Source organism: Psittacula echo, assembly GCF_963264785.1.
Source record: "Psittacula echo genome assembly, chromosome: 3".
In the NCBI taxonomy this organism is placed as follows: domain Eukaryota; kingdom Metazoa; phylum Chordata; class Aves; order Psittaciformes; family Psittacidae; genus Psittacula; species Psittacula echo.
The window spans coordinates 98,707,855-98,735,851 of NC_137736.1; the positions used below are offsets into that span (position 1 = coordinate 98,707,855).

At 41.2% G+C, this 27,997-nt stretch overlaps 1 protein-coding gene across 1 annotated transcript; it reads left to right on the forward strand.

Moving 5' to 3' along the window:
- Window positions 1-27,820, forward strand: ITM2B (integral membrane protein 2B). The gene is made up of 6 exons (XM_080613274.1): window positions 1-184; window positions 17,108-17,236; window positions 19,286-19,492; window positions 21,508-21,618; window positions 25,409-25,559; window positions 26,593-27,820. Exons 1-6 carry the CDS (start codon window positions 86-88, stop codon window positions 26,679-26,681), a joined length of 786 nt encoding a protein of 261 aa, XP_080469400.1. The 5' UTR covers window positions 1-85; the 3' UTR covers window positions 26,682-27,820.
- The last annotated feature ends 177 nt before the right edge of the window (window positions 27,821-27,997 follow it).

Genomic DNA, 27,997 nt, shown 5'->3' on the forward strand with positions numbered 1-27,997 from the left:
AGGCAGGAGGTAGCTTTCGAAGCTCCGCGGGTCCGGGCTCCTTGTCGTCGTCCTTCTCCTGTGTGCGGGGCACTGCGGAGCGGCCATGGTGAAGGTGTCGTTCAACTCCGCGTTGGCGCAGAAGGAGGCGGTCAAGAAGGAGGAAGAGAACAGCCAGGTGCTGATTCTGCCGCCGGACGCCAAGGTGAGGAGGGCAGCGGGGGACCGAGCCGCTGCGGCCGGGCGGGCTGCGCGGCGGCGGCAAGCGCTTTGCTGCGCTCCGTTCGGCGGCGAGATGCTATCGGGGGGAGGGAAAGGAGCCGAGCAGGATTTAATTCTTCATGTGCTCCTTCCCCCTGCGGCGATAACCCGCGGACGGGCAGGCAAGGGAAGGCTGCGCAGCGATGCGCCCCGCCGCCCCTCTCGCCTCACGCTTCTAAAATGGCTGACAGGAGAACGAGCTTTAAAGCTCCGCTTCTCCCTACTTTGGGGATTTTTGTGGAGGATTGGGTTTTGTTTTCCTTTTTTTTTTAGCCCGACAGCGTTTGGGCCGCGTCCAACTCGACTTCTAATGCCGCTTTCGTCTCCTCTGCGGCGTCCCGTGTGCGGACCCGCGAGTGGTGGCAACCAGAGGGGCCGGCCCGGCGAGGGGCTGCCGTGGCTGGCACTGCCAAGCCTGCTGCCCGCCCGGTCCCGCAGCCTGTCCCCGGCCGCCCCCTGCAGTGGGGAGATCGGTTTGGCCTTTGGGGGTGTTTTAGTAGGTCAAGGAAGTTGGTTTATGTGGAGAAGGCGTATCGCGTTTGGTCTTCACACCGCGTTGAAACCCCTGCAACCGCACGGATAAGTCCGGCAAGCGTAGGCTAGCGAGCTTCAGGGCAGGGAGCGCTTGGCGAGGACCAAGGTGGAGGTTTGGCCGTGCTTGTGCCGCAGCGTGTTTGCGGAGCCCGGTGGTTGTGTGTCACAGCGAACTTCGCCTTGGAACTTGGGCTGGCTTAACTAAAGGAACAAAGAGCTGCTTCCCCCCGCCCCAAAACAGCACCCAAACTCCAGCCGCTGTCGCCTTCCCTGCGCGGCTCCAAATGGCAACAAAGAACAAAACAGCAACGGCTTTTAAAGTTTTTGAAGTGCAAAACTGCTCAGAATAGAATGGTTTGGGGTTGCAATTTCTGTGCTCCCGTAATCAAAACCAGTTGTTAATTAGGAGTGGTGTAATTTTCTCAAAACTCTTTGAAAAGAGAATGAAAACTTGAAAAACGGCCAGCTGCGCAGAAACAGCGTGCCTTGCTGTTTTCATTTGCTTTCACAGTCTTTTGTGCATCAGGCCTCTGAATTGCCAGATTGGATCTGCAGCATGTGTTTATTAATTTCCTATGCCTTTGTGATGAACTTCTGCCTGGGAATACAATATCTGTGGAGTTTTTAGCATTAAGTTGTGTTCCCAGTGAGGGTTTTGCTGTGATTTTGATGGGGCCACGTTCTTCACCTAGAGAATCCGTCATCATTTCAAAGCCCAGGAGCACCACAAGATATTTCCTAGTCACATTTTCCTGGTATAGCAAGTGGTTAAATTTTACACTTCTACTGGGTGTACTGCGTTTATAAAACTCTGACCAAAATATTTAAGTCCTTAGAACACTGTGCCACAACAAATGAGACAGTATCATTACTGAAATTGCTTTCAATTGCGGGAAGTCCCTTAGGTGATCTGTGTGCTTGTTCCTAGGGGGAGTGCCATTCTGTAGAAGGTAACGGGTTCCCCCAGCCCAGTGTGAGCTGTGGAGTTACTTCCTGACGCCAGGTTTGGTGATCAGTTTGACACCAAGCACATAAGCAAGACAAACTAAAGTCCCAGAAAGCAGGTTTTACGTGCTACCTTGGAATCCAGATCTGCTACGATGATGTTTTATTTCCAGAAAGCTTACCAATTTTGGCTTGTCATTCCTACTGATAAACAAACAAAATATATCTGGCAAATTGTACACTGGGGAGCAGATCCTCGTGACCCTGTCCAGAGACTGACGGAAGCGTATTATTTGACTATTATTTCCTGAATGCAGAGCTGAGGACAAGATACAGGATCTGCCTTGACTTTGCCCAGGTCTTAGTACTGCTTTCCTTGCCTGGAAATGAGACTTGCAAACATTTATTAACCTGGTCAAAGGGGGATCTGGTCCCACAGTAGCTACTTAAGAGCTCTTGCGCTGTTATCAGGGGATGAACATGCTTGAATAAGGCTTAAAACAGTCCTAAAATATCATTTTAGGAGCAGATGCCTTTTACAGATGAAAGTTCCAAAAGCAAATGAACACGCTCTTTAGGGACATTGAGCCTTTGACATTCTCCTTGACACATTTCCATCTTTCCTCAGCAGAACAGCAGACCTACACCTACCAGTGTGCAAAATTCTCTTGAATAAGATTTTTTTGAGCTTGCATGCTTTAGAGCATAAATACAAGCAGATCTGAGCACAGTCGCATCATCTGTAGTTTTAGTAGATAAGACTATACAATTCATGTAGGATTAAACTATTGAAATGAATCGTGTCATGTAGCTATAGAGGTATTTGGATCTTTGAGTCTAGGAGTTTATTCCCAGATCTCAGACAAAAAATAACTGAGGGCCATTTTAAAACTTGATGCCTTTGAGGTAAGTGCAAGATATGCACTTACTCTAGTATGAATGCATCAGAAATGAATCTTTCCCTTCCCCCTCCACAAAGAACTTCTATGCCTATGCAGTTCTTTGGAAGGAAGGAGAAAATAAACCACATCTGAAAAATGCATTATTCATATCACTTCATTGCTGGAAACCCCTTAGCTTCAAGTGAGGTTTGAAGGCAATATGAGAACTTGTATAGAACAGTGAATTCTGGTAGACTGAAAAAAGGCCACATCTCCTAAAGAGCATATATGGGACATTTGTTTTTCCCCTCACCAGTATCTTTACAGACATTATTTCTCTAGGTCAATAAATAGATCTGAGCACAAGGGAAACATGAAAAAATGAAAACTACTTCAACCTTTGACAAAGCTTGCTTTTATGAAAAAAAGTCCTGGGAGGTGTTCTGGACCAAAGTAAGCAGAAAATGTGAAGAACGGAAGAGGAGCAGAATTGCACATTAAGAATTTTATTATCAAGAAATTCCAAAGATTTGAGCGAGAGATATTGGTAAACCAGTTGATATTTAATGAATAAAGCCAATTACTCTGAAATGTCCAGAAAATAAAAAGAATAGGATGAGCTTTGGGCTAGTTCTTTGACAGTCTCATTCTGCTGCTTTTCCGAGCATGGTGTCATGAAGACTGCCACTTTGTCTGCCATCAGAGGATTGCTCTCAAGTAGATAATCTTCCTAGGGCTTACTAAAGAGTGTTTGCAGCCAAATATGCTGATGATGTGGTATAGAGATAATCTGATCTCACCAAAAATTGCCCATACTGTCTGATGCAGACAGTAACAGGAAACTAATTGGGGAATGGAGGAGGGGAAGATGCGAGACAGTAAGGGATGTATCATGGGAACAGCAGCTTAAAAAAAGCTTTTGCAGAAGGCAGTGATCTTATGCATTGGAGTGTGCTACTTAAAAAGGAGTTTAAAAATCAAGAGTGCTAATCCTGTCTCTGCATAAATCACCTGTCAGTACTACTGTGTGTTGTGGAAGTAGCTCTATCCGTACTGCAGGCAACATTACAACTCTGCTACTGCTGTTGGGATACTTCTATGCCATAATTCTTGGCCAAAATGCGCAATACTCTTGGTGAAGGTTCTCAGGCCACATTTAGTTTTCCACTTTGCTCATTGTCCATATAATGGGGTATTTTATAACCCAGTTTCCCAACAGACAATGTGTGGTATTTTAACATTTCTCCCTACAATAGATGTTTGGAGAGTTAAAGCTGGTTCTGAGCATAGTTGAAGTCTTCAGACATTTTGCAGTCCATTCAATAGTTTTAAGATCTCCCCAGAATTCTTTGGGCCTTCAGTGCCTCTCAGGCAGTTGCTTTCCTCTGCTGGGGGAGGTGACAACCTTTTATTTATTTCTTTATTTTCTTGGGTACTCAGCATATCTTTATCAAGTACAGCTTTATGCAATGAAGCTGAGGGTTCACACATATGTATCACAGCTGACCTTTGGATAGCTGTATCTGTGGAGAATTCAATGTGGAAGTGTAAATGTTAAGAATTTTAGAAGCAGTAGCTTTCTGTGTTTATTCTTTATGAGAACATACTCTGCAGTGTAAAATTAATCTGTTTTTCTTTGCTTTTTAGTTTAGCTTAATATTTTCTAAAGTGTACTAAAATAGGTACTTTTAACACAGAGTAAGAGGGTCCACATGGGAAATACTGTTGAACAACTAATGAGTACTGTTTTTCCATGTTGAAAAACCTTTAGATTTTGTGTAATTGATGTTAGATATTTCTGAAATACAGGTGTTGGCTTTACAGTTGCTATACTCTGTGTCTGTAAATATGTCTAAATACTTTATAACATATGCTATATGTTAGTATGTACACTAATAAATAGACATTTGCTTATTGTTTTGCTGTCAAGAAAGCAGGTTTTCCTTCTTCCTGTGACATGACTGTAGGTGGAATTTTGGGGTTGATTGGTTTGGTTTTGGTTTCTTGGAGGAGCTTCCTTATTCCCTTTATGGCCTTCTTCCAGCCACATTTTCTATAGGCCTTTCACCAGTGACCATTGGGAAAAAGCAGTCTTTAGTTTCCTGTGCTTTCCATGATGCAGCTACGTCATCAAACCGACCAGCTTCTGCTGTCAGAGCACTCTGGCTTAAGGCATGATTATTTAAAAGAGGAGCAGAAGTAAAAAATCCTAGCAAACTGAATTCTCTCCCCTTTCTCGTCCCTGACTGTGTTAAGATTTTAATGAAAAGCTACCAAACCTCAGATGAAAACCCTCCAGTTTCAGGCTCAAATGGCACACAGGATTCTGTTACTTACCTGTCTATATGGATTCCTGCAAGCATAAATTCAGGGAAATTGAGTTAGAAAACAAAATTTGTGTCAGGAATTGTTAATAAGAAACTTTTCCTAAGGAAAGAAGCTTTGTGGCTGATGTCATCCTTTTCATGGGGAATCTGTGCTATTGGTTAAGTCGTGCAGCTTCCTGAAAATAGGATTGCTGTGTTCTTGAGACGTTTGGCTCCTGAAGCTATTCTGTAGAGGTTGCCAGCAACTGAGAGGACAATAATAAAACCCCAAGGTCTTCACAAGTTTGTGGTCCTTCTCTGGCAATCTCTTGCTATTTTGAAGTGAGTTTTGGAATTTGAAGTTCAAAAGCTTGAAAATTGATTTGGAAGAACTTGTGTCATCCCCATCCCCCCAGGAATGGAAATGAGCCCATGGGACAGAGGAATTCTGTCAGTGGTCCTTATTTTGCTTCCTTTTCTGTTTCTCATCACTTCCTGACCTGAATAACAAACACAAAGCTTTGGTTGGCAAGTACAACTATTTCCCAGAAGACTTATATTTAATATTTCAAACAGGATGTATTCTACCAGACCCTTGTGATAACTGCTTCGTCAGTTGTTTCTATCATTTACTGTTTTGGCTGGCTGAGCAAGAGCTGTTGGCTGTATCTTAGAGCTTATATGAATTCAGTGCAGGGATGAACACAGACAGTGCAAAAACTTTATGTAGTTCTAAATAGTTTATCTTTTCAGATTAAGAAATTTATTCTTAGCTGAGGCCCCTTGCCCTAAAAATGTATTCGGAGACCTTTTTTTGCTTAACATTGTCCTGTGGAAAAATCTGTAATTAGATGAAGCTTTATATAGTGCAGTATCTAGAAAAATTATCCTGTAATGTGTTGCTAGAGTTAATGCCATAAATAGTTCTCTTACATTCACTACTGTCTTTGTGTGCTGTAATACTCTCTTCTTTCTGATGAGCTTCAAGAAACTAGCTTGGGTATTAATCTTGCGAAGTGGTATGTAGAACAGTACTTAAACAGAGGCTGCTGGAACCAAAAGCTCTCTTCAGTGGGAAAAGCTGAAGTTAAATTAGTTCATTTCTGAAGATGCGGATCAAGATGAAATGCTGAGCTTTCCTGTAAAAACAAACATTTGCAAGAAAATATTCTTGGAAACAACAATATTTTTAAAGGAAATGGTTTAGACACCTTCCATTATAATGACTATTTAATCCAACATATGAATGTCTATTTCAAGAAAAGTTGAATTTCAAAACATAATGTGTATGTGTATTTTTTCTGCTAAGCATTTTATTGAACTGTTTGCAGTTGCAAACAGTCTTAACAGTTTTGTTTTAAAAGACTCAAATCAGTTTTCCTTGTTATTTGCATGGAGTTTTTACTTTTTTCTTAGCAAATTAAATTAGCATTTCTTTCTCGGCAGTTTTATGCATTTTTATGCTAATGGTTGTTTGAGGAGGATATAAGAATAGTAAACACACTTACCTCCAGTAATGTTTTCAGTTAACTCTTCTGCAGTTGTGACTTGGAGTATTTGTCAGCATTATACATATTTCCTATGCAGTAGCCACTAGGTACAGGCACCAGATAGCATACATACAAAGAATATAGTTCTCTCTGTGACACTCAGGAAGTATCTTTGAAAGTAAATATTGCATTTTAAGTCTGAATCATTTTAAGTGTTCTTTATTCTGTGCTTCCAAAAACATGATGATGTGTTTAAAACATAAGAACTACAACTGGGATAAGTAATAGTGTGTTCTGATAGCTATTGCATGGACTCCTTTTTTTCTCTTCCCTGCCCTCTTTAATGCTATGATTGACAAAGGTAGGCATTATCTGGTTTTAGTCTCCTGATCCGTATGAATAATACAGCATTCATTTTCTTCCTATTTATGTACTGCTTTTTATCCTCAGTGGAAATAAGTTTGAGTCTACAGATAAAAAGCATGCTAATTTATAAAACTCAGATATCTGTCCTAATTTTACAGTTGTGGTAAACCAAAGGAATGAGATAATTAATAAGACTGAGCTCTGCAATGAAGTCAGAAATGGTTTTGCAGCAGACATCACGTGGCCCAGGGTTTGGACCACAATGGACATAGAGGGAGACACAAGCTCCTAGCTTCATCTGCAAGCAGAGGTTCTTTGTGCAACAGCACTACAAAATCCACCCTGAAAAAACACCCAGCAAAGTAATATTTGCACAACAGTTATTATAGAGGTTGTGGAAAAATAAGTTGGTGTCTTGTTTGCTCTTTCCCTGTAGTGTCAGTTTGTGTGTGTTTATAAATATTTTTAAAAGTTTATATATTATTAAGTATATAATATATATTATTTTATATATGTATATTTACCCACACACAAAAATAAAACCCACAGCCATTTTAAGAGTAGAGTTCCCTGAATGCAGATCCTTCAGTAATTTGTGGTTATCTTCCTCCCAGGGTTCAGCATGCTTTTGATGGTGGCTTTCTGCTGTTTTGAGAGTAGAATGAGAGAGTGGGATGACTGTGGAAAAAGTACGCTGGGAAGGTCATAACTGGGAGGCGGCAGTGATCTCTGGGGTGGACCCTACATGGTTGCTGAATCATAAAGATCTCTTCCTTTTAAAAGTCTGAGTAGAAACCCCTTACATTTACACGTTTGAAAATGCAGTACTCTTTGCAGGCAGGAGGCTGAACATGACTTTCCGAGGCTGCTGCATGCTGCGGTGAGTTGTCTCGCCTAAGGTTTGAAAGGTTTGTGAAGCTCTCTTGGTGAGGTGTTTGAATGCTGGCCCGGGTCTGTGTTTCTGCAGGTGTGATGCAGCCAGGTGCTGGTACAGGAGTGTGTGCTGTGTGTCAGGCTTGGATAGTCTAATTGCAGTGAAGTCCTTCAGATTGTTACAACACTTTGTTCTAGAAAGAGGGTGTAATTAAATGTAAGCCTTTCAAGGTCAGCTCTTCTGTGCTGATATTCGTAAGTGCTACCATTAATTGTTTGCATGTAGAATGGTTTCCAGTGGGAGAATTCTTCTTGCTGTACGGCTACTACATATCTTAATTCACTAATATACGTATTAACAAGGTATGTTTGTTTGAGGACAGGGCTGTCACTTAGAGGAACCCCAGCAGGCTACAGTAATGGATGGAACAAAACCTCGTGAATTTCAGAAATAACAAAGTCTTGTACCTGAGAGCAGCATCACCCATTCCATCAGGACCTGGCTGAAAGGCACAGGGTTCCTGGTTAGGCAGTCAGCTGGACACGAGTCACTGCCATCACTGATCACTGCCAGCTTTACAATCCAAAAAAATAAGATACTGACAAATTGGTGTGAGTCCATCAGGAGCCACCACAGTGGTCAGGGCTGGAGCATATGCCCTGTCAGGAGTAGCCAAGGGAGCGGGGCTTGTTCAGTCTGGAGATGAAACAGCTGCGGGTGGACTTCACGGCAGCCTCCCAGCATCTGAGGAGAGGTGGCTGAAAAGACAGTGGCCATAAATGGGGAAATCAGAGCTTCTAACTGGTTATAAGCAACATAATTTTCAATCTGAGGAGAACCGAATGCTGAGCAGGTTACCCAGAGGAGCTTTGAAGTGTCGGTACTTGGGAAGTTTTCAAAACTTGGCTGGACAAGAGCCCTGAGCAACCTGGACAGACTTCAGAGTCCACCCTCCTTTTGAGCAAAAGGCTGGACTAGAGACCTCCCAAGTGGCTTCTGTGATGCTAGATTCTACTTTTGAGAGAAACTGAGACACGGTGTTTGAAACTTGCTGGAGATGACATACCATCTGTGGCTGAACTGGGAATAGTTATTAAATTCTGAGACTCAGTGGTGCATGTGTGCATGCTAATGAGATCTCTTGGGTGAAAGAGCCAACACCGCTTGGGAAAATAGCCTTGAGAGATATCTAGGTTAAATCCACATAGTGTTCCATCATACTGATGCCTGAGATTCAGGCAGTTGGAGGAAGAAAACGGAGACATTGCAGACACAAGAAGCAAGCAGGAAAAGGAAGAGACAGGAACTGGAACAGTCAAGGTCAAAAAGATAATTTAGTATTGATCCATTTTAAGTGGAATAGGAACCTTCTAAGTTCCTATTTTCAAACATTGATCTAATTCAGGATAAAATTGAAAAATGGCATTTAAAGTTACAGATTTATTTAGTGTAAGTTTTCTAAGTATGGTAGAATTGTAAGTCAAAAGAGTGCAGGTGGAGAAAAGGGTTTATTTTGGCAATGTGTAAAAATAAAACATTTTTCAAATATGGACTTATTAATGAAATGCCATGTTTGACAGGCTGTAACCATGAAGGGTGTAGTGATTTTGTTTTCTGAAAGCCAAATGTATTCTGAAAAATGTCCCATATAACCTCTTAGGTTGGGGTTTAATGTGAAAAAATAAACACCCTTCAGGCACCTCTTACCAGATAATCTAACCCTTTCATCTGAATGTTTTAGTCTATGACTTGCAAACTGTTGTACCAGAACACTTCTCTTTTCTTAGAACACTTGAGAATAATAGGTGTGAAATGCAGAACAAATTTCTGTCATTCTAATATATGAAAATATAGGTATATTCATCAACATTTATATACTCTGTAAAAAACCTGACTTCTACCACCTCTTCACCAGCCAAGCTTATGAAAACATTTTGTATGCAGTACAGTACAGAGGCAGTTGCAGATCTCGGTGACTGTCAGCAGCACAACAGCTTCTGAATTCAACCTCCAGACGTTTAAAGGCAACACATTTTCCAAGTGTTGCAGGTTTTGTTGAAGTTTCATGTTGGGGGAAAGATGGGAGGGAGAAGGCAGAAGAATCATAAAGCTCCTAATCAAAGGAAACAGAGGATGTGTGGAGCTTTATTATCTATCTAGTGCAGACCCAGCATCCTGGATATTTTTTATTATTTATTTTTAATGAAGCAAGTGGTTGTGGTTATTTATTAATCATCTTCCTGTATTCTATTAATGTTAATTAAAAGCTGTAGATGTATGTCACAGAATGGCTATAATCGTAAGGGACCTTTGGAGATCATCTGGGCCACCCACCCTGCTTGGGCAGGGCCACCGAGAGCTGTTTGCCAATGATATGTCCAGTCGGATTCAGAGTATCTCCAGGGACTCCACAACCTCCTGGAACAACCTGTGCCAGTGCTTGGCCACACTGTAAAAAGGCATTTCTTCATGTACAGAAGGAATTGAAAGTGATACTAAGATCTTGTTGTGCTAATTGCAGTACAGAAAAAGAGGAGAGTCATCCTTGGCCTTCAGTATTCACAGTGAAAGCACAGGACAAGAGGCACAGAAGTGCTGACTGGTGGGGCAGGGCCAAGGTATAGAGCACTTCTATGGCCATAGTGCAGCTTCTTGTCCCAAGACTGAACCACACTGATGTGGTCATGGTTTCTCTTGTAGCAGTAATGAAGGGAGGAAATGGAAATAAGGTGTGCCAGGTGCTCTGTGAGTGGCAGAGACTGGAGAAAGGTACAGGGGGCATAGAGGCAGTGTAAGAAGAAAATTATAGGAAGACTTGAAACCAGTGGGTTTGGTGGTAAGAGGAGGGAGTTGGTGGGTCTCGGAACTGAACAGAGAAAAGAGGAACATTTTCCGGAGCACAGTTTGAGGACAACAGTAAAATATAGTGTGTGGTTAGTTGTACAGTAGCTGTAGACTGCCTGGGATGAGGATATAGCCAAAACCTTTGTATGTGAATTACCTGAAGAAAGTCCTTACTGGTCCACAAAGGCAGAACTTTCAGGCCATTTAAATAAGTGTATTCAGTTTTGGGTTTTATTTTTTCCCCCTGCTTTCTAGTCCACGTAAGACCACAGCTAAGAATAAAAATAACCAGTCTTAACAATACTGCTCCCAAATTTAACTGAAGTGGCAGACTATATAGTTACAAGCTTCTTCCTTCTTTATCCATCCTCTTTAATTGTTGGCTGCTATCAAGTTTCATAATGACTTCTCTCAGAAGTGGAAGGTACTGATTAGGTAGATCAGGATTACTCACATCAGTTAAGAATTGCAGGATTACTCTTCCAAAACATTCTTCTTTTATTGTCCCTCTCTCACATAGCTGTGGGTGAACTGCTGATTCACATGCGTTACATTCATTTTAATGGTTGTAATTTTCCTCAACTTCCTGCCAAGAAATTGAACTCTTCATGTTCCACCACGTTTCTCTCTAGTTTTATTTCCTGCTCCCCTTTCCTTGCCTGTCTTCCGATTTTTTTTCTCCCTTCACCTCCATCTTACCCAATAAATGCAGCTACCTTCTGATCCACCAGCAGATTCCCTTTTTAAGATGATCCTGAGCTGGCTGCTGATATAAATATTTCTATTCCATGATGGTTATGACATTGAACCACGAAATGGGTAATTTGACAGATTTGACGATGACTCATTTTTTAATAAAGCACCCTCATTATTTGGCTAAAGGTAGCATTCAACTAATATCAAAATGACCTTGCATTTTGAACTTTGGAAGAAAGCTCTTGGAGAGTATTTTCTTCTTGCTGCTGGATTTCTTAGTGCTGTACAACAGATATTGTATTTATAGTATTACTTTATAGAACACATACAGATACTAGAAATACAGGAGGAGGTTAATAGTGCCAACTGCCTAATAGATAATTTTAATTAATCTCCTTGGTTATGTAGGCTATGTGACTACTGCAGGCAACACCAGAACTAAGGTCTGGTTTTCATGCAGTTCTTTAGGCAGAGCGCCTTTGGCCAGATGGACAAGTCCGTGTCCATCTTGAAGAACAGGCAGTGCTGCCACAGAAGGGTCGCAATGTTCAGGTATCAACTACACATAAATAACCATAGCTTGTTTTCAGGCTTCGTCATCTGAGTAGAAAGAATATGTCACTCCGTGTGATAAGCAAGAGATCTCTGAAGCATTTATTGTATATAAAGTCTGTTTTCCCAACTAGCAAGTTAAAAGATCGTTATACATAAAATTTAGATTTCATTTTATTAGGAAGCATAAAATTGCTGCTTGAGAGGCAGATCAGTATTAGGCCTTCCAGATTTGCAGCATCTGCCAAGTGAGGAGTCTTGCAAAAGCCTGCCTTAATTTCCCATCTGCAACAAGTAATAAATAGAATACCAGGCTTGGAGCAGTCTTCAGGCAGCAATACCATGGGAGGAATGCAGAGCTCTGTCTAAATTAAGTTAATTTTAAATTGACTGTCTTCTGGGAGGTTTTTCTACAGATGTCAGATTTACAAGTCAAAGCAGGCAAGCCTGACGAAGAGAATTCAGTTTATACAGCAATGGTCAGTATTTTATTTCAAAACTTTTTAGCGTCCCTTATTAAAAAACACATTTAGGGAGACATCAGTAACTTCCCTTCTCCCTGCTCTGCTAATTAAAGCTGCACTTGGTCAATATTTGCCTTCAGGAGGCTCAGTCTGCCCCACTGCACTCTTTCCATCCATGTGAGCTAACTGTCATGCAAAGGACCTCAGAAGAAAACTGTTGTGAATAGCTTATAGCCAGTTCTATGCACATTAATTGTAAGATTTTATATGTGTGTGTGTATATATATGTACACACACACATTAAATGTCCGGAATTGTGCATCTGAGGATAGCAGTGTATATTATGCTGCAGACATTTTTAGTAATACTTGTAATAGTAATATTCTGCATCTGATTTTTCTGTGGATCAAAGACTGTGTGTTGGTACTGAAAGACATTTCCGCCTCCCAAAATTATTTTTATTGCCATTGTATCTACTTTTAAATTGGGCCATTATTTTTTGCATAGGTGCACAATGGTCATGCAATATTCTGAACTCCCTACAGCATAACCATCTTACCTGGTTTAGGTGGATCCTTACTTCATTGGTTCATATGTTGGTGTTTTTTTAAATCATATTAATTGATGTGGCCTTAATTCCTGCAAAGGAATGAGGTCTGATAATCTCACCTATTTTCATATGAACTAGACATATGCCTTGTAAGTTTTTAGACTGCTTTTCTTTATAATGTTAAAGCAATTATATTCTGCTACGTACAAAAAGCCACAAGGGGAAAATCTAAGTAATTACCAAGTCTAATTATAAACATTTGTGGCTCAGTTTTGGAGCTTCTTGGAAGAATTTTGTGCTGTTACCCCAAACATGAATTTGGTCCTTTATGAAATTCAGCATTTACGTAAAGAAAAAAGAAGTAGCATTGAAATTGAACAGCGAAAAGAGCAACAGAATACATGGCCAGTAGCTGTTAATAACTGCAAATGTTTCTAGGTTTAGGGGGCGTTAACATTTTTTCTTTCTTTTAATCCACTCATAAATACGTCTCTGTGATGATTTCTCTGTAGTTTAGAGGTGCTTTGGTAATTAGTTTGTGGTAGCATTTGTCTGCTTCCAAAGTGTTTCATGGTTCTGGTAATAAGACAGAGTGCAGCTTTACATTAGCTACTGTGGTCACTGATGAAGGCATCGTCATGGAAAACTGGAGTCATCTTGTACCTTCTTTGTGAGAAGAAGACAGATTTGAATCTTGCCAATCTCAAATAACAGAGAATTTAGTACATTTTCTATCTAAAGTAGTTCCTGCAGAGCTTGAAACTATTCAAGTTGGGAAATTGAAAACCATTTAATTTTAACACTGTAAGGTTTAGTGTACAAGTGGCAGAAAGATGCTTCTGTTTCATGTCTTGCCTATGGGAAATAGGCTAATCAAATGTTTTCCAATTAGAACAATCAGCTCATCGAGGGAAACAAGCCAGTATTGGGCTTGCATCCAGTTCCTCCTAAGGCATTTTGCATCAGAGATTAGTTCTGTGGCATCATCTTAAGGTGAGGATTCACCAGGGAGTTGGAAGTACACAGGGTAAGGATGAAGCAGAAGAGGGGAAAGAAAAGGACCGGAACAGCAATAATGAGTTATTACTGCTCACAAAAGTAGAGAAGGATATTTTTAGAGGTCAGTCTTGACCTCAGGTACATGATGCTTTCTTTTGTCGGATACCTCTGGCAGCGGAAGGCTGACCTAGAGAAAAGTTAGTCACCAAGGCTGCAATACCATGTTGTGCTCTGGCTTCAGAAACCATCGCTGCTATCTGGGAACAAAGTGCAGTGCGAACTATGTGGGGAGAGGTGCTAATTCAGCACTGTCCCTCTTGGTAGGGATCCGCTTTCACTTAATGTATTTTCTTCCAGAACATGAGTCACCTGGAAGGAGGGTGAGCATCCATCACGCTTTCTTCTCTTGTGGTGCGGATGGTCCTTTATATAGCGAGGGATGAATTAGTCTTTTGGGTCAGTTCAGCCCAAATTAAGCTGTCATGGCAGCAATACAGCAGTTTAGCCACGGGACAGCTACTAATATGAGTGTAATTTAGCTTCAGTAGGGTATTTATAATAATTTAAGGTGGTTTTAAACTGCTGGGTAATGTACTTAGTTTTCAAATTCAGAAGAGGAAATCAATTTTGTGTTCTTCAACAGCATAAAGTGTTTTCAGTGTTACTTAATGCGTGTGGTTCCTGTACAGTGAGGTGCAAGACCTTCACGCATCCACCTAAGCAACAGGCTGAACTGGGCTTGAACTCTTGCTCTAAATTTGGTGTGCTGTTTTCAGTAGACTATGACAAATCAATGCAATAGGCAACTACAAATACAAAATAGCTTAACATGCTACCACTAGAGATGCCTTCAGAAATAATAATGATTAAATTTAGCTGCTGTTAGAGGATAAGAAAGTTGTATTAAACCTGTTGTTTACCTCTGTCACCTCATATATCAAACCAAAATTCTTCAGGGTGTAATACTCATAAACTTCTTCAGGTTCTTCCAGCATGGTAAAAGTTAATTTCCTTTTACTGATTATTTTTGTGGCCTACGCAAAATTAATCTGACATTAATCCCTGTTACCAGGTAGGTGTTCACACTGCATGTGACTTCTCCACCATTTTGCTGGATGCCTATTTTGTCAGTCTTTCTCAACTTAGAAAATGATCTAAAACTGGAAGAGGCAATTATTGCACTTATGGATGATTCTGCTTGGAGTTTAAAAAGCAGGGGGTGTAAAAGCTGCACTGGGAAAGAATAAAGATACTCTGTATTCTTCACTAGGGAATATTTTGGCATTCTATCCCAAAGCCAGCTTGCTATCCTTTTTTTCTGACATTAACTTATACAACAGTTCAAATGACATTATTTTAAAAAGTTTCAATCTGGTGTCCTTTATGCTCTGAAATGTCTGGGGAAATAGTTACCTAATGATACAGGGCAACATAAAAATAAAAATCCTTGTTTTACCTGGTTTAGGTTTATAATTGAGATGATTTTTAAAAGAATCCACAGTGAATCTTAACCTGACCTGAAAGTTAATTAGATTACCATGGGTATTATGTCCTATTCTGAGTCTTTGCAAACAGCCAGGTTAAAAACCACGCAGCCAGTAATCCTGCGATTCTTTACACTGAATTCCTTAAATAATTAGTAATGTAAAAGCTTTTAAAAGCTGCTGCTTGTCTTTTCAATCTGCCTTTTCAGGCCATGGCAACTGTTTTCTAGCCGTGCTCACTTTGTCTTATAATGTATCCCAGAAATATTGGTTGGAAGGGGCTTCTGGAAGTCATCTGGTCCAATCTCCCTTTAGAAACAGGATGGTTGCCAAAGCAAGATCAGCCATGGCTGTGTCTAGTTGAGTCTTGAAAACCTCCAAAAATGGAGATTTCACAATCTAATTTACTGCAGTAGTTCACAAGGTAACATAAAACAAAATCTGTGAAATGTCTTCACTTTGACTCTAAATATTTCCGAATCAGATTTCGGCAGCAGTTGCCTGGCAAAGAAGCTGCATTGCCACTTCCGTATGAAAGATAATTGCAGTGTACTGTAAGGGTGGGTTTCACATCACCTAATTTTAGCTGCATATGAAGTAGGTACCTAGTTAAACAAGGAATTTTCCCCTATAACCAGTGAAATCAGTCCCTCCAAAAGACTGCTTCTCCCTCTTGGTGATTGTTGGGATGAGTCTGTCTCAGGAAGTGCCTCTTTCTCCCTGCCATTTACAGGGAGGGTCCCCTAGCATTAGACTTGCTTAGATGGCTTCGGCCAGATGAGGGGAGTTCACTCCCAACCGGGCCAAGGCAGTGTGGGAACTACACCCACAACTTTGATCAAGTGGGAAATCATCCTCATTAGCAAATGCTGCAAACCCCTACCATGAGGCAGAACATCAACTGGCAACCAGAGCTATCAATGCCTCCTCAAGCGCTCTTCTCATGCTCTTCCCCCATTTTATGGTTTGGGTTTTTTTGTTTATTTGGGCATAATGATTTTGGCCTGGTCATCACTCTACCCTACTGTTGGTTTTTTTTGTTGCAAAGGGGTAATGAATTGCTTGGTATTTCCTTGATTTCTGGTATTTCCCCAGGATTGTCATGGCTTGGAAGAGGGTGACTCAAAAAGATGGTTTGTTGGTTGATTTTTTTTACGGATGCAAGTTATGCAAACACTTGGGGGAGAAAAGAGCATTGTTATGTGGCTGATAGAGGAAAGATTTTGCAAGCATCAGTGTATTGCTTAGGATGCCTATGGGGACTGCATGGTTATGCAAAGTAGTGCCCCAAAGGGGAAACATCTTGTCATTCCTTTAGCATAACATGAACAGCAGAAAGAGGCATGGCCAGCAAAGTCTCAGAGCAGAAAGGTTCCTTAACAACAACTTACAAAGCATTTTTTTTCATACCCACTTGTATTATTCTCTTTTGTCCTGATGGAACAGCGTAGGAAAGGATATGTTTTGCTCTTCTTATTACCTTTGATCTTTTGTTGGTTCTTCAGGTTCACTTAAATTGCATATACCAAGATAAAAAAGAATCTGACCTTTCTGAATTGGCTTCCTCTCTGTGCTGATGTTGCAAGAGGTTGACTGAGAACAGTTACTTTTCTGTAAAGTGGCTCACTGTGTGCTGTTAGGTATCTCAGGAGATTTTGTTATATTTTTCTCTTCCTTAAGACTGAAGTCTGCTGATGTAGTCAGTGACAATTGCATTAAAAATTACTGTTAGTACAAGTTTTCCTAATAGGGGTTTTAAACTTTACCAAATGTGTTTCCAAGCCTTTTCTGATGGATGCAAGGTTTGTACTTGTTGGGCCTGAAGTATCTGGTGTCATACATGTCTTGGGAACAGTGTGCTGAAGGTCTCTCTGCACTGCAGGACCCTGAGGATGCTGTGCCTGTCGGGCAGAGGAGGGCCTGGTGCTGGTGCATGTGCTTTGGATTGGCCTTTATGCTGGCTGGGGTGATCCTGGGTGGTGCCTATCTGTACAAATATTTTGCATTCCAGGTAAGTCAAATACATTTCGTTATGGGAGGGTTGTGTTTTTCTCTGTTATGCCTTACATTTAGAAGAGGGAGGAAGAACAAAAGACTAAACCAAACAGCCTTTCTGCTTTTTTTTGTTTCCAAAACCTAAGCATTTCTAAAGGCAAAATACATGGCCTGCTCTGAAGTTAGCTATTAGCAGAGGAGGGCAGAAGCAAAGCTGGCATATAAAAGGGAGCAGCACTTTTGGAAATCTTACTTTGCAGAGGAAGGATTATATCTAAGTAGGACTTGGGCTTAGGAACCGCAGCGGTGTCCCAGATTTTCACCTGCTGTCTCTCTGTTCTGCAGTGACGAATACTGGAGGTGGATTAACCCCTTGAAAACCTCCTTGTCTGACCCCAGGTTTCCTAGACAGATGCAGCACTGCTCATGCACAGGAAAGGGACTGCTTGTCAAAGAAGTGCAGTGACTCTCCTGCTTCCTAGCCTCCAGAGGGATACACAATACAGGCCCTGCGGGGGACTTGGGAGAAGCTCAGTCAGCGTGGTTAAACATGCTCTGTCAAGTCTAATCCACACTGACAAGATCAGAGCTCTGACAAAATGTATTTTCAGTCTTTAACAAGTGGCACTGCTGCAGTGGGAGCCCTTTGAAAACAGTGGTGCCAGGGAAGTGGAGCATTACCCAAAATATGGGAGACCCGAGCTAAATGTTGTCTTCCTCAGGGAGAATTGTCACTGGGCAGCACTGGATATATGCTGGGCTGTTGCCCAGGTGGCGTGAGCACACCCTCTCTCCTTCAGAAGCTGCCAGGGTTGCAAGATTCACAGTCAGAAAGGGAGAGTATAAGTGAAACATGAATCCCTCTAGCCCTCTGGTTACTGCATGTAATTGTAAGGTATAAATTCTGTGTTCTTGTCCCTGCTACTGGGATTATTGTTTTTCTCCCCATTTTAGTAGCTGTAAATGAGGAAGGCAGAGTGATTAAACATGAGAAATTCTAGCTGAACTTGCAGTTTATAGTCTCTTTGCCTGTCACGTTAACCTGATTCACAGGGGAGCAGTAGTGTTGCAAGTGATGCTTAAACAGCATAGCATATCTTGCTGGATTAACAAGCTAAGAGTAGTCGAAGGCCCGTTGTAACACTAACTCATGTTCATCCATTCCACCTGCAGTGCTCCACCTTTCACATCCCAGCTAGCTGAAATGGAAGGTGCCTTTTCATTCAAATTGTTTATGTCAGATCTGGGTTGAAGGAAACATTCAGGAATTGAGCTAAATTGCACTGAAAACGTGTTTCCAATTTAGAACTTGAAATTGATGGCATATGCATATAGATAAGTTGTATGTTTCTAAAACTATCTGGCACATAAATTTGGGATACGACTTCCTCTGACTCAGGACTTTAATTTATACTTCATTTAAGTAGCCTGCCATGTGTACTGTGACAAAATTGGTTGGTTTATTTTCTATTATTTGTTTGTCTTTTAAAACTGTTCAGAAATGTTTTAGAAACTGACTTTCAAAACTTTTGAAGCCTTGCAAAATCTTAAGCAACTTCACAGAATAACCAAGGTTGGAAGGAAACTCTTGTAGTCACCTGGTCCAACCCACTGCTGCGAGCATGACCAAATTCAGAGTTAGACTTGCTTTTTAAAGGTGATCTGGATGATCAGATTCAGTATTTTAAGTTGTAATTATTGACCACAGTTAAATAATAATTTAATAATAATGTGCATGTATATAGATGTAGGAACTTCGTTGTCTTTCTAAAAATAAGATACAAAGTGCCACAGCTAATGGATGCAAAACAGAAAACTAGATTTTAAGAACCTGCTTTTGGGATCCTGTTTTCCTTGAATTCCAGGGAAGGGCTCCCTCTGGGTTTGGTACAGTTAAGGTTTTACCCATGGTCCTGTTGTAGATAGCAACTGGCTGTATAGGTCAAATTAAAGGGAAAACATTTCATCTAGGCTGTCAGGTTTTTCTTCTGCACTGTGCTTTGAGAATATTAGTTTTAAACTTGCAGGGTGATGATGTTTTTGTTGCTGGGTTGTTTATTTTTAGCAGGGTGGCGTGTATTTCTGTGGCATAAAGTACATTGAAGACGGCTTAAGCTTACCCGAGTCTGGGGCAGAGGCTCAGAGTGCTCGCTACCACACAATTGAGCAAAATATTCAGATCCTGGAGGAGGAAGATGTTGAGTTTATCAGTGTGCCAGTCCCCGAGTTTGCTGATAGTGATCCTGCTGATATCGTCCATGACTTCCACCGGGTAAGAAATACTTCTGAAGAGCTTGAAAGCATTTAAAACTGGAAAAATGCTCCCCCTCAGTCATCCTGATAAATGTACTCCCTAATTATTGTGGTGGGGGAAAGCAGAGGGTGGAGGAGGCAGCAGAAACGTTTTGATCAGCAGCAGGCTGCAAGCAATTATTAACTGGGCATACAAAGTACAGCATTATACAGTCATCATGAGGGAGTCTGTAAAACACCATTTGCAAATACAATTCTGTTTTTAGAAAGGGAAAAAAGTCTTAGACCTGTTTCCTTTTGTTAGTATGAGGAAGTAAAGAAAATATAGTTTGTGCTGTGCTAAGTCCACCAAGCCAGAATTTGACCAGCTGCTGTGGTGCTAGGGGAATTTGGAAAGGGCTGTCATAGCTTTGGCCTCAGCTTGCAGGAACTGATTGCCTCTGACATGAGTAGGTTCAGGCACCCCCAGAAGTGCTCTCTGAGCATGGCTCAGAAAGCCCAAAGCAGCAGCAGAAAGGGAAGGAAGCAACGAGTTGTCTGACCTTGGAAGAGAGCTCTTTTCTCAGGTGCTTTAGGAAGCCTTGTGCACCACAGGTTACTGTGATTCCTAAAGGCACTGAACTAGGGTCTCAAAGCACTTCTAGCTATTTCTTCCTTTTTTGGAGAAACAACATTGGTAGGGATCATGGTAATGATTTTTCTTGCTAAGGCAGTTGACAGGCCTACAGCTCTCGGTATTGGCGAGAGCTGTAAAACATTTAGAAACCCTTCTTTTCTGTAGCAGCCTGATGGAAGCTGTCTGATAGCGATGAAATGTTCTGCAGCTGGTTTTCAGGAAGCTGAATTTCTGTGAACATTTGAAGACTTCACTGAGCAGCTTTTTAAAGCAAGGCTGAAAAAGAATAGGGAAGTGTCCTATTTTTTTAATGCAAACCTCAGAGTTTACAGTTTTCCAGGCAGAATAGGTTCTATCTATCAAATATTCATAACCAGATCTGGAGGAAAACATTGCTTGCTCAAGCTATGTCATTTAGTATTCCTGAATATATTTAGGGAGCTTCTGTTAAGAGTTAGAGCGAAGACTCTAAAGAGGAAAAACCAGGAAAAAAGAGGGGGGCTGGGAAGTATCTAAGAAGTGAATAGGGACAATATTGGAAATTTGCTTTTTGACTTAATGGGTTAAAGGTTCTGCTCTAAAGGTCAGTGCAAGGATCATTTGCCATAGGCACAGCACTTACTCCCATGTAATGAGATTAACTGCACTGATGATTGCTGTCCTGGTACTATTTTGACTGTTGGGATCTTGGTGCTCAGCATTTTATATACGTCTGCAGCCTCAGAGCTTTCAGCAGCTTGAGATAATGTTGTGTTTAGCAGGAACAGATGCAGTAAAACACAGCTCAGTGAACAGAGCAATAGGATTCATCAGCATAATTCCCTGAGCTTTTACATCTCTATCTCTGTCTTTATAAAATAATGACAAATATTGCCGTTCAGGTACTATAAAGATAATAATTCAGTTAGGAATAATCATTAATGCTTCAAGTCAGTATTATTTTTGAAAATAAAAGGATTTTTGCTGTGTTATCTGTGACAGTATTTTATTTTCCCTTCTATATTCTGTTCTTACCAGCAGCATTTCCCCTTTCCAGTATAACAAAAATATAAAAGCATGGAGAATAGAGCAAGGCTTTTGCCCTGTTGTTCCAAAATGCAAGCACTAGGAATAAATGAATACTGTACTTGATTCTGTAACAGCTCAGCTACACCTTTGTAATTTCATTACTGTGGTGCATTCGAGCTACTTATGGCCTGCTGCCTTGCACAAATCCCTGTCATAGATTTAAGCTCTCATCAGGCTGCCTTTTATTTCTGCATTTACCTACCCTGGAATTGGGGTTGTTTGGACAGGTTTTATAGTGAACAAAACAATAATTTGAAGAACAACATGAGGCAATAGCACTTTAGCAAAGTCTGTATGTGAATTTTCTGATGTTCTTGTAATTTTGATTAAAATAAATACTTCCTCTACAGAGACTCACTGCCTACCTTGACCTTAGCCTGGATAAGTGCTATGTGATTCCTCTCAACACTTCTGTTGTTATGCCACCAAAAAATTTCCTGGAGCTGCTGATCAACATCAAGGTAAGGTTAAATAGTAAGTGATTTGTTCTTAAGACAGGGGAAGAGGAGACATTGTCCCCTCAGCTAACTCTGGCATCCACACAAAGCGCATGTGTTAGTTAACTGATCACTAGAGATCTTTGCAAAGAGAGAAAAAAGTCTACAGTGCTCTTAGTTAATTAATTACCATCGTGAAGGAATTGTTAATTTGAACAAACGTGATTTTATTTTTCCATGCTGCAAATTTGGCTGACAAATTTGTATTGAATGTGAATGTGGTGTACCTTGACTCTTTGGTAGTCTTGCGTGTTTTTTACTTTGTAATCCATTGTGGCTAAAGCTTCCATGAAGCATGTATGTACTGGACTAAGACTGGTTAGCTGAGATGCTTGAAGTGGATATACTGGGAAATCCTTTTAACATGGGCATTGTTTGAGGCATGGATCCCTAGGGTTGGCTCCTAATTTGACCTGATCTGGCGGCTTGAGGGTGATCTATGTGAGGTGTATTGGATCTGCTACGCATACTCTAGGAAATGAGATGTGGCACACATCACACAAGGTGAGATGGACTAGCGCTGCATCCAAGTTCATGAGGCTTCCACCAGCCTTAAGATTCCACCTTCCTGTTTCCAGGGAGGTTTTGTTGTAGTAATGACAATTTGGACTGTATGGTTAGCAAAACCCATGTAAGATTCTGCAAGCACCAGACCTTCAGAACAAGATTCCTTGGCCTTAAAAACAAGGACCATGGAAAGGACAGAGATACCACAGTCGCTGAACAGCCCAACATGAGTTTTCAGTATCATGTAGTGGGAGCTCCTAATGACTTCCCAGCAGGGTTTGATGATTGAACACTACTGCTGGGCTTGTGGTGCTGGCTGGCTTGTCGCCACCATGGGGACATGCTGTTCTGTTAGGAGGAGAAACTGGGTGAAACATAATGGCCTGTGAAATAGAGGAGGCCAAAGTAGAAAATCTAATGGGATCTCTTACTAATTTAATATGAAGCATCTTCCTCTTTCTTTTTAACTCTTACATATGTATGTTTTAATGCAGATTTGTATAGCATTTATCTTGGTTTCTTTATAGAACAGCAAAACACTCTTGGTGGGGAAGGGAGCTGAGAACTTGTGTCTAAGATTTGGGGGAAGTGTTATAAATTCAATTTTACTCAGCTTTTGTAACTTCAGAATTGTTATTATTGTCTTTGGGTTTGCATCTTCCAAAAAAGGCTTTGGAATTAGGCCTCCAGGAACCATTTCAGCCATTTCTTAGTGGTTTGTGTATATAAATGAATTTCATGTGAGAAATGACTTCACAAGTAAGTCCTCTGCTGCGTTTTTGCTGCCTATTTTGAGACTGGCTATTTAACTGCACTTTCATTTCCTGTACACAAGGATGAGGTGGTGTCTGTAAAACTCGGTGACCCTGTATCTTTTTATTTTGTGTATGCTGTTCTGTTTCCATTTTTAGTTCAAGCAAATTCCACTGTTAAAATCTGTTAATTTCCTACTTTGTCATTAGTACTAAAGCAAATATACTTGGTTTACAAGAGGATAACCAGGCATCACACATTTAATTGGAAATCTGTGCAAAAGCGAACTGTTTTGATCATTGTCCCAATCAGCGAGTGCCCTAATTTTATGAGACATCTGTTTAATTCTCATTGTATTAACAAAAAGCTGTGGGCATTTGATGTCTCAGAAAATCAGGTTAAATGTTTTGTAACTGAAATTTGGGAAATGGTTCTGCAAATGCACAAAGTGAGCAAATTTCTGCTCGTTGTCCTGTGGCCACACTGGTTGCACAAGGAAAATATGTGATATTAAAGTGCTCGTTTTATTAAAATGAGCTCTGAATACATGCAGAGGGCATTTTATGAAAGTGGAAGTGCTATGGGCTGTTTTGTTTCTTAGGCTAAAATTATGGCTTTCTTTTAAAGGACTACATTTATATATTGATACAGTTTTCTTGAATGTGCAGACAGTGAAAGGCCTCCTTTCCTTGTGAAGTAAAGCTGAAACCCAGGTCTGATATTTGTTCACCCACCTCCTTCTCATTGCTGAGCCAACTGGCCAATTTTAACCATATGTGATGTACTGAATGTCTCAAAGATGATGATATTTGTGGCTGTGCTGGATCCCAGTGGTCGGTAATTGATTGTGCAGCACCTGGGCAGAGGAGATTCCCGCATTGAGCTCTTCCTCTTCCTGGACCCTGCGAGGGGACTGAGAAGGCCGTGTCCATGGAGTGGTCCAGGAGGTCCTGCAGTTTAGGGAGCACAAGCCCAGGAGTGTCCTCCCAGGCTGCCCCAAGGCTTCAGCACCAGCAGTGCCCACTCTACCAGTGCCCTGCCCTGCTGAAATTTGGGAGACCAGCAGTTAAGATACAGTAATTTACAGTGATTTAATTGCCAAATATCTAGTGGGATAATTTGGGAGTGTGAAGTCTTCCAAACTCTTACTTAAAAAAAAATTGCTGTTGTTTTCCTCATAGTACATGCTGAAAATTTTCATAATTTAAAGTGAATTTTAGTCCTTTCTTTACTGAAGAGAGCAGCATTCAGTTGGTGGCTCTTCAGCATGTCACTTGGACTGAAAAGGCAATCTTCACAGAATCACACAGAATCACAGAACATTAGGAATTGGAAGGGACCTCAAAAGATCATCTAGTCCAATCCCCCTGCCGGAGCAGGAACACCTAGATGAGGTTACACAGGAAGGCGTCCAGGCGAGTTTTGAATGTCTCCAGAGAAGGAGACTCCACAACCTCCCTGGGCAGCCTGTTCCAGTGTTCTGTCACCCTCACTGAGAAGAAGTTTCTTCTCAAGTTTAAGTTGTTTTGCAATGGAAATTTCAAGTTGTTTATTGTCAATACAGCGATCTTTTGCCACAGAAGTTGACTTTGTTTCCATAGTAAGTGATCATTTTTATTTTAAGCAAGTAAGCAACACCTTCTCTGCTGCCATAAACGAGAATCACACTAACAGGATTTCTTAAATGAAGCAATATTTGAAAGAAGTTGATGGCCATTTACCAGTGGCAGTATTGGGAAATCAGCTGACAGCCAAGTATGTGCATCTTCAGATGCGTGCAGCGAGGTGTGCACAGAGCTGTGTTCCTCCATCACTTCAGCCATGGCAGAATAACACAGAAGGGGCTGCAAAAGGCTTGGGAAGCCTTCACAGCTCTTCTCTTTTTCAGCGTGTTGCCTTAAAACACCTGATATACCACCATGACTTTCTAATACCTTTCCACAAGAACAGTTGTGGGAATCACCATAATAACTTACGGGGCTAGAGGATTTTGGGTTTGGCTTGAGGGTTGTGATCCATACTGTTCATGTTGTCACACGAGGCTTCCCAAACCCTGTAGGCTGCAGCTGGCATGCTTCATAGCAGCTCCATGTGGAGCATGTTTCTGCCAACTCCTCTTTGGAAGCTCCGTTGGGATGTTGTTAATGAATGAAAACTGTGGATGGTAAGTGCACGACTGATCTGGGACAGGGGGTGCACCTGAAAGGAAACATTTCTTCTCTACTGAACTCTGAAGTTACTGTGGCAGGAGGGTGGTGGACGTGTGCATCAGTGGACATTTTGTGACCTTTTTGAATATAATAATTATTTATCTCTGTAGTGCAGTGCAGTCATGTACGCATTTAGAGTAAAAATCCTGTGGTCAACACGTATTTTGAAAGAATTCTATGAAGATATGTCACAGACGAGTTAAAGAACACTTCTAAAGTGTTTCTTGTGTGCTCAGACCAGGAAAAGACAGCTTTTGACAGAGCTGTTACATTTTTTTCAACAGGCTGGAACATACTTGCCTCAGTCCTATTTGATTCATGAACAGATGATTGTTACTGATCGCATTGAAAACGTGGATCAGCTGGGATTCTTTATTTACCGCCTCTGTCGCGGCAAGGAAACCTATAAACTACAGCGCAAAGAAGCCATGAGAGGTAAGGTTCCTCCTTCCATCTTTGGAGTTGGCAGAAAGTTTAATAAATAGGCTTGATTGTGTTGAAAGAAATCACTCTTATTAAAGCAGGTGTTCCTTATGGCAGTAGTCAGCTCCGTGGGCTTAAGTATGTCTGATATTTTCTGTGGAGCTATGGAAATAAGTCATTTTATTGTGCAGAAGTACTTAAGGCCCCATAAGCTAGGAGCTGCTAAAATGTGTGTGTGTGTGCATGGTTGTGTTTTCTGGGGCTCAGGCTTTCATTGAAGCCTTTCTTTAATCTTGTTTCTTGACCCACCCACCCCCAAACAAAAAAAAGCCCAAACAAACTCACTTTAATATAAGATAAGCCATAGCCTTGTAGTCCAAGTTCAGAATTGCGACTTTTACAAGGGCATGTAGTGATAGGACAAGGGGGAATGGCTTTAAACCGAAAGAGGGTAGATAGGAAGAAAGTTCATCACTATGAGGGTGGTAAGGCACTGGAACAGATTGCCCAGAGAAGTTGTGGATCCCTGGCAGTGTTCAAGGCCAGGCTGGACAGGGCTTTGAGCAACCGGGTCTAGTGGAAAAGGGGTTGGAACGAGATGGTCTTTAAGGTCCCTTCCAACCCAAACCACTCTGATTCTATGAATTGTAGATTTTTCCTGTCATTAAAGCCATTTTTAAGTTAGTTTAGTTAGTGGTTTACTCCTTCGCTGTTTCCTCACGTCCCCACAAGCATTTTTGTAGGCACACAGAGAGGGAGACTGGGAACTGATCTGGGTTCAAATTAGCCTGTGGGGGAGTTGGCAAGTTGGCTTTAACTAAAACCAGAACTGGGATTTGGGTCACTACACCATCAGGATTGCTGCCTGATGACTGATTTTCTCCATATGAACGTGTGCCTGTGTGCATTCCCTCTGAGCAGGGGATCAAAGAAGAGTAGTTCTGATTTCTGATGACATCATAGCAAATGAAAAACCATTGTGTCACTGACATGCCATCATCCCCTCTTCTCTTTGCCCTTCGTTGTTCTCCACTAACACAAACAGGAATTCAGAAGCGTGAAGCTGCCAGCTGCCGAAAGATTCGACACTTTGAGAGCAGGTTTGCTATGGAAACACTCATCTGTGAGCAGTGATGAGCAATATTCCTGTTACTGGAGACTTGCAAACTACAGTATGACCCCACCCCTCGTGTTGTGTGCAGTGATTATTTTTTAAGATTTTCTGTCATGTAAGTAGAGGACAGGGCTTTACTGCTGAACACCTCCCGTACTCCTCATCTCGTGATACATGGCCTATCAGGATGAGTTAGGATATTTTCCTTATTTCCAGGTATGGTGTTCTTCTTATATTTGAATAGCAATTGTATAAAGACTTAGTTGCTAGCGCCTTTCACGTGATGAATCTTGAATACTAGGAAGAAGAGGAAGTCTTTGAAATATCCACCAGTTTTTAATTCAGTAAAATTGAAGAGAATTATTAATGTACAAATGGACTGCAAGAGCTACTTCTAACTGTAATATTACCTGCTATATAGTTTGTTACAGCATATAGCCAGACCTGTATTTGACTCTCCCTAACAAAGTGCAATTTGTTTCATTTTTAAAATATTGTCGTATTTACCTTTTTAGATTGATTTCTGACGTGATGTTTTAAAATGGCAAGTGTTTGCTGTAACAATCTTTTAGAAGATTAAGAAGTAACTTATGTTACTAACTTGTATATAATCCATGTATGTGCAATGGAAAATAAACCTTATAAACCTGTTTGTCTAAAAGTCTTGTGTTTTCTTTTGCTATTACTGGTTTGGTTTTTTTTTTTTTAGAGGAGGGGACTACAATTAAATGTGAAAGTTAAAATTAAAGCTTTTTACTTCCAGTGCTATTTTTAAAAGCGAGAAGATAAAAGGCAATAGGCGACAGGGGTGGCTGAGAAATGAAACATGAATAGAGAAGCATGTTTTTTTCAGTTTCTTCTTCATTTAAAGGCAGTACTGTGCTGCTTGCTGAAATTCTGGTTGGTATTTCCAAACTGCATACAATAACAGTGGAGATCCAGAGCTGACCTGAACATGTTAATGTCTGAAATCCCTGTGCTGAGTATTTGTCAAATGAAGTGCATAATGTAGAGTGTGCCACAAGTCAGGCTGACTCAGCTAAGAGCCAGGAGTGTTCATGACAGGCAGGACAACACCAGGCTGTGTGGTGCGGTCAACACGCTGGAGGGAAGGGATCCCATCCAGAGGAACCTTCACAGGCTTGAGAGGTGGGCCAAGGTAAACTTCATGGAGTTCAACAAGGCCACATGCAAGATACCATACCTTGATTGGGGCAATCCCAAGCACAAATAGAGGCTGGTGGAGACTGGACTCAGAACAGCCCTGAGGAGAAGGACTTCTTGGAGTTGACAATAATCTCAACACGAGCCGGCTTCGGTGTGCACTCGCAGCCCA

Coding starts and splice junctions, on each gene's coding strand:
- ITM2B (XM_080613274.1), top strand. CDS start 86: ATGGTGAAGGTGTCGTTCAACTCCGCGTTGGCGCAGAAGGAGGCGGTC. Junction 19,493..21,507: donor TCGTCCATGACTTCCACCGG/GTAAGAAATACT, acceptor CTTCCTCTACAG/AGACTCACTGCCTACCTTGA. Junction 25,560..26,592: donor GCGCAAAGAAGCCATGAGAG/GTAAGGTTCCTC, acceptor TAACACAAACAG/GAATTCAGAAGCGTGAAGCT.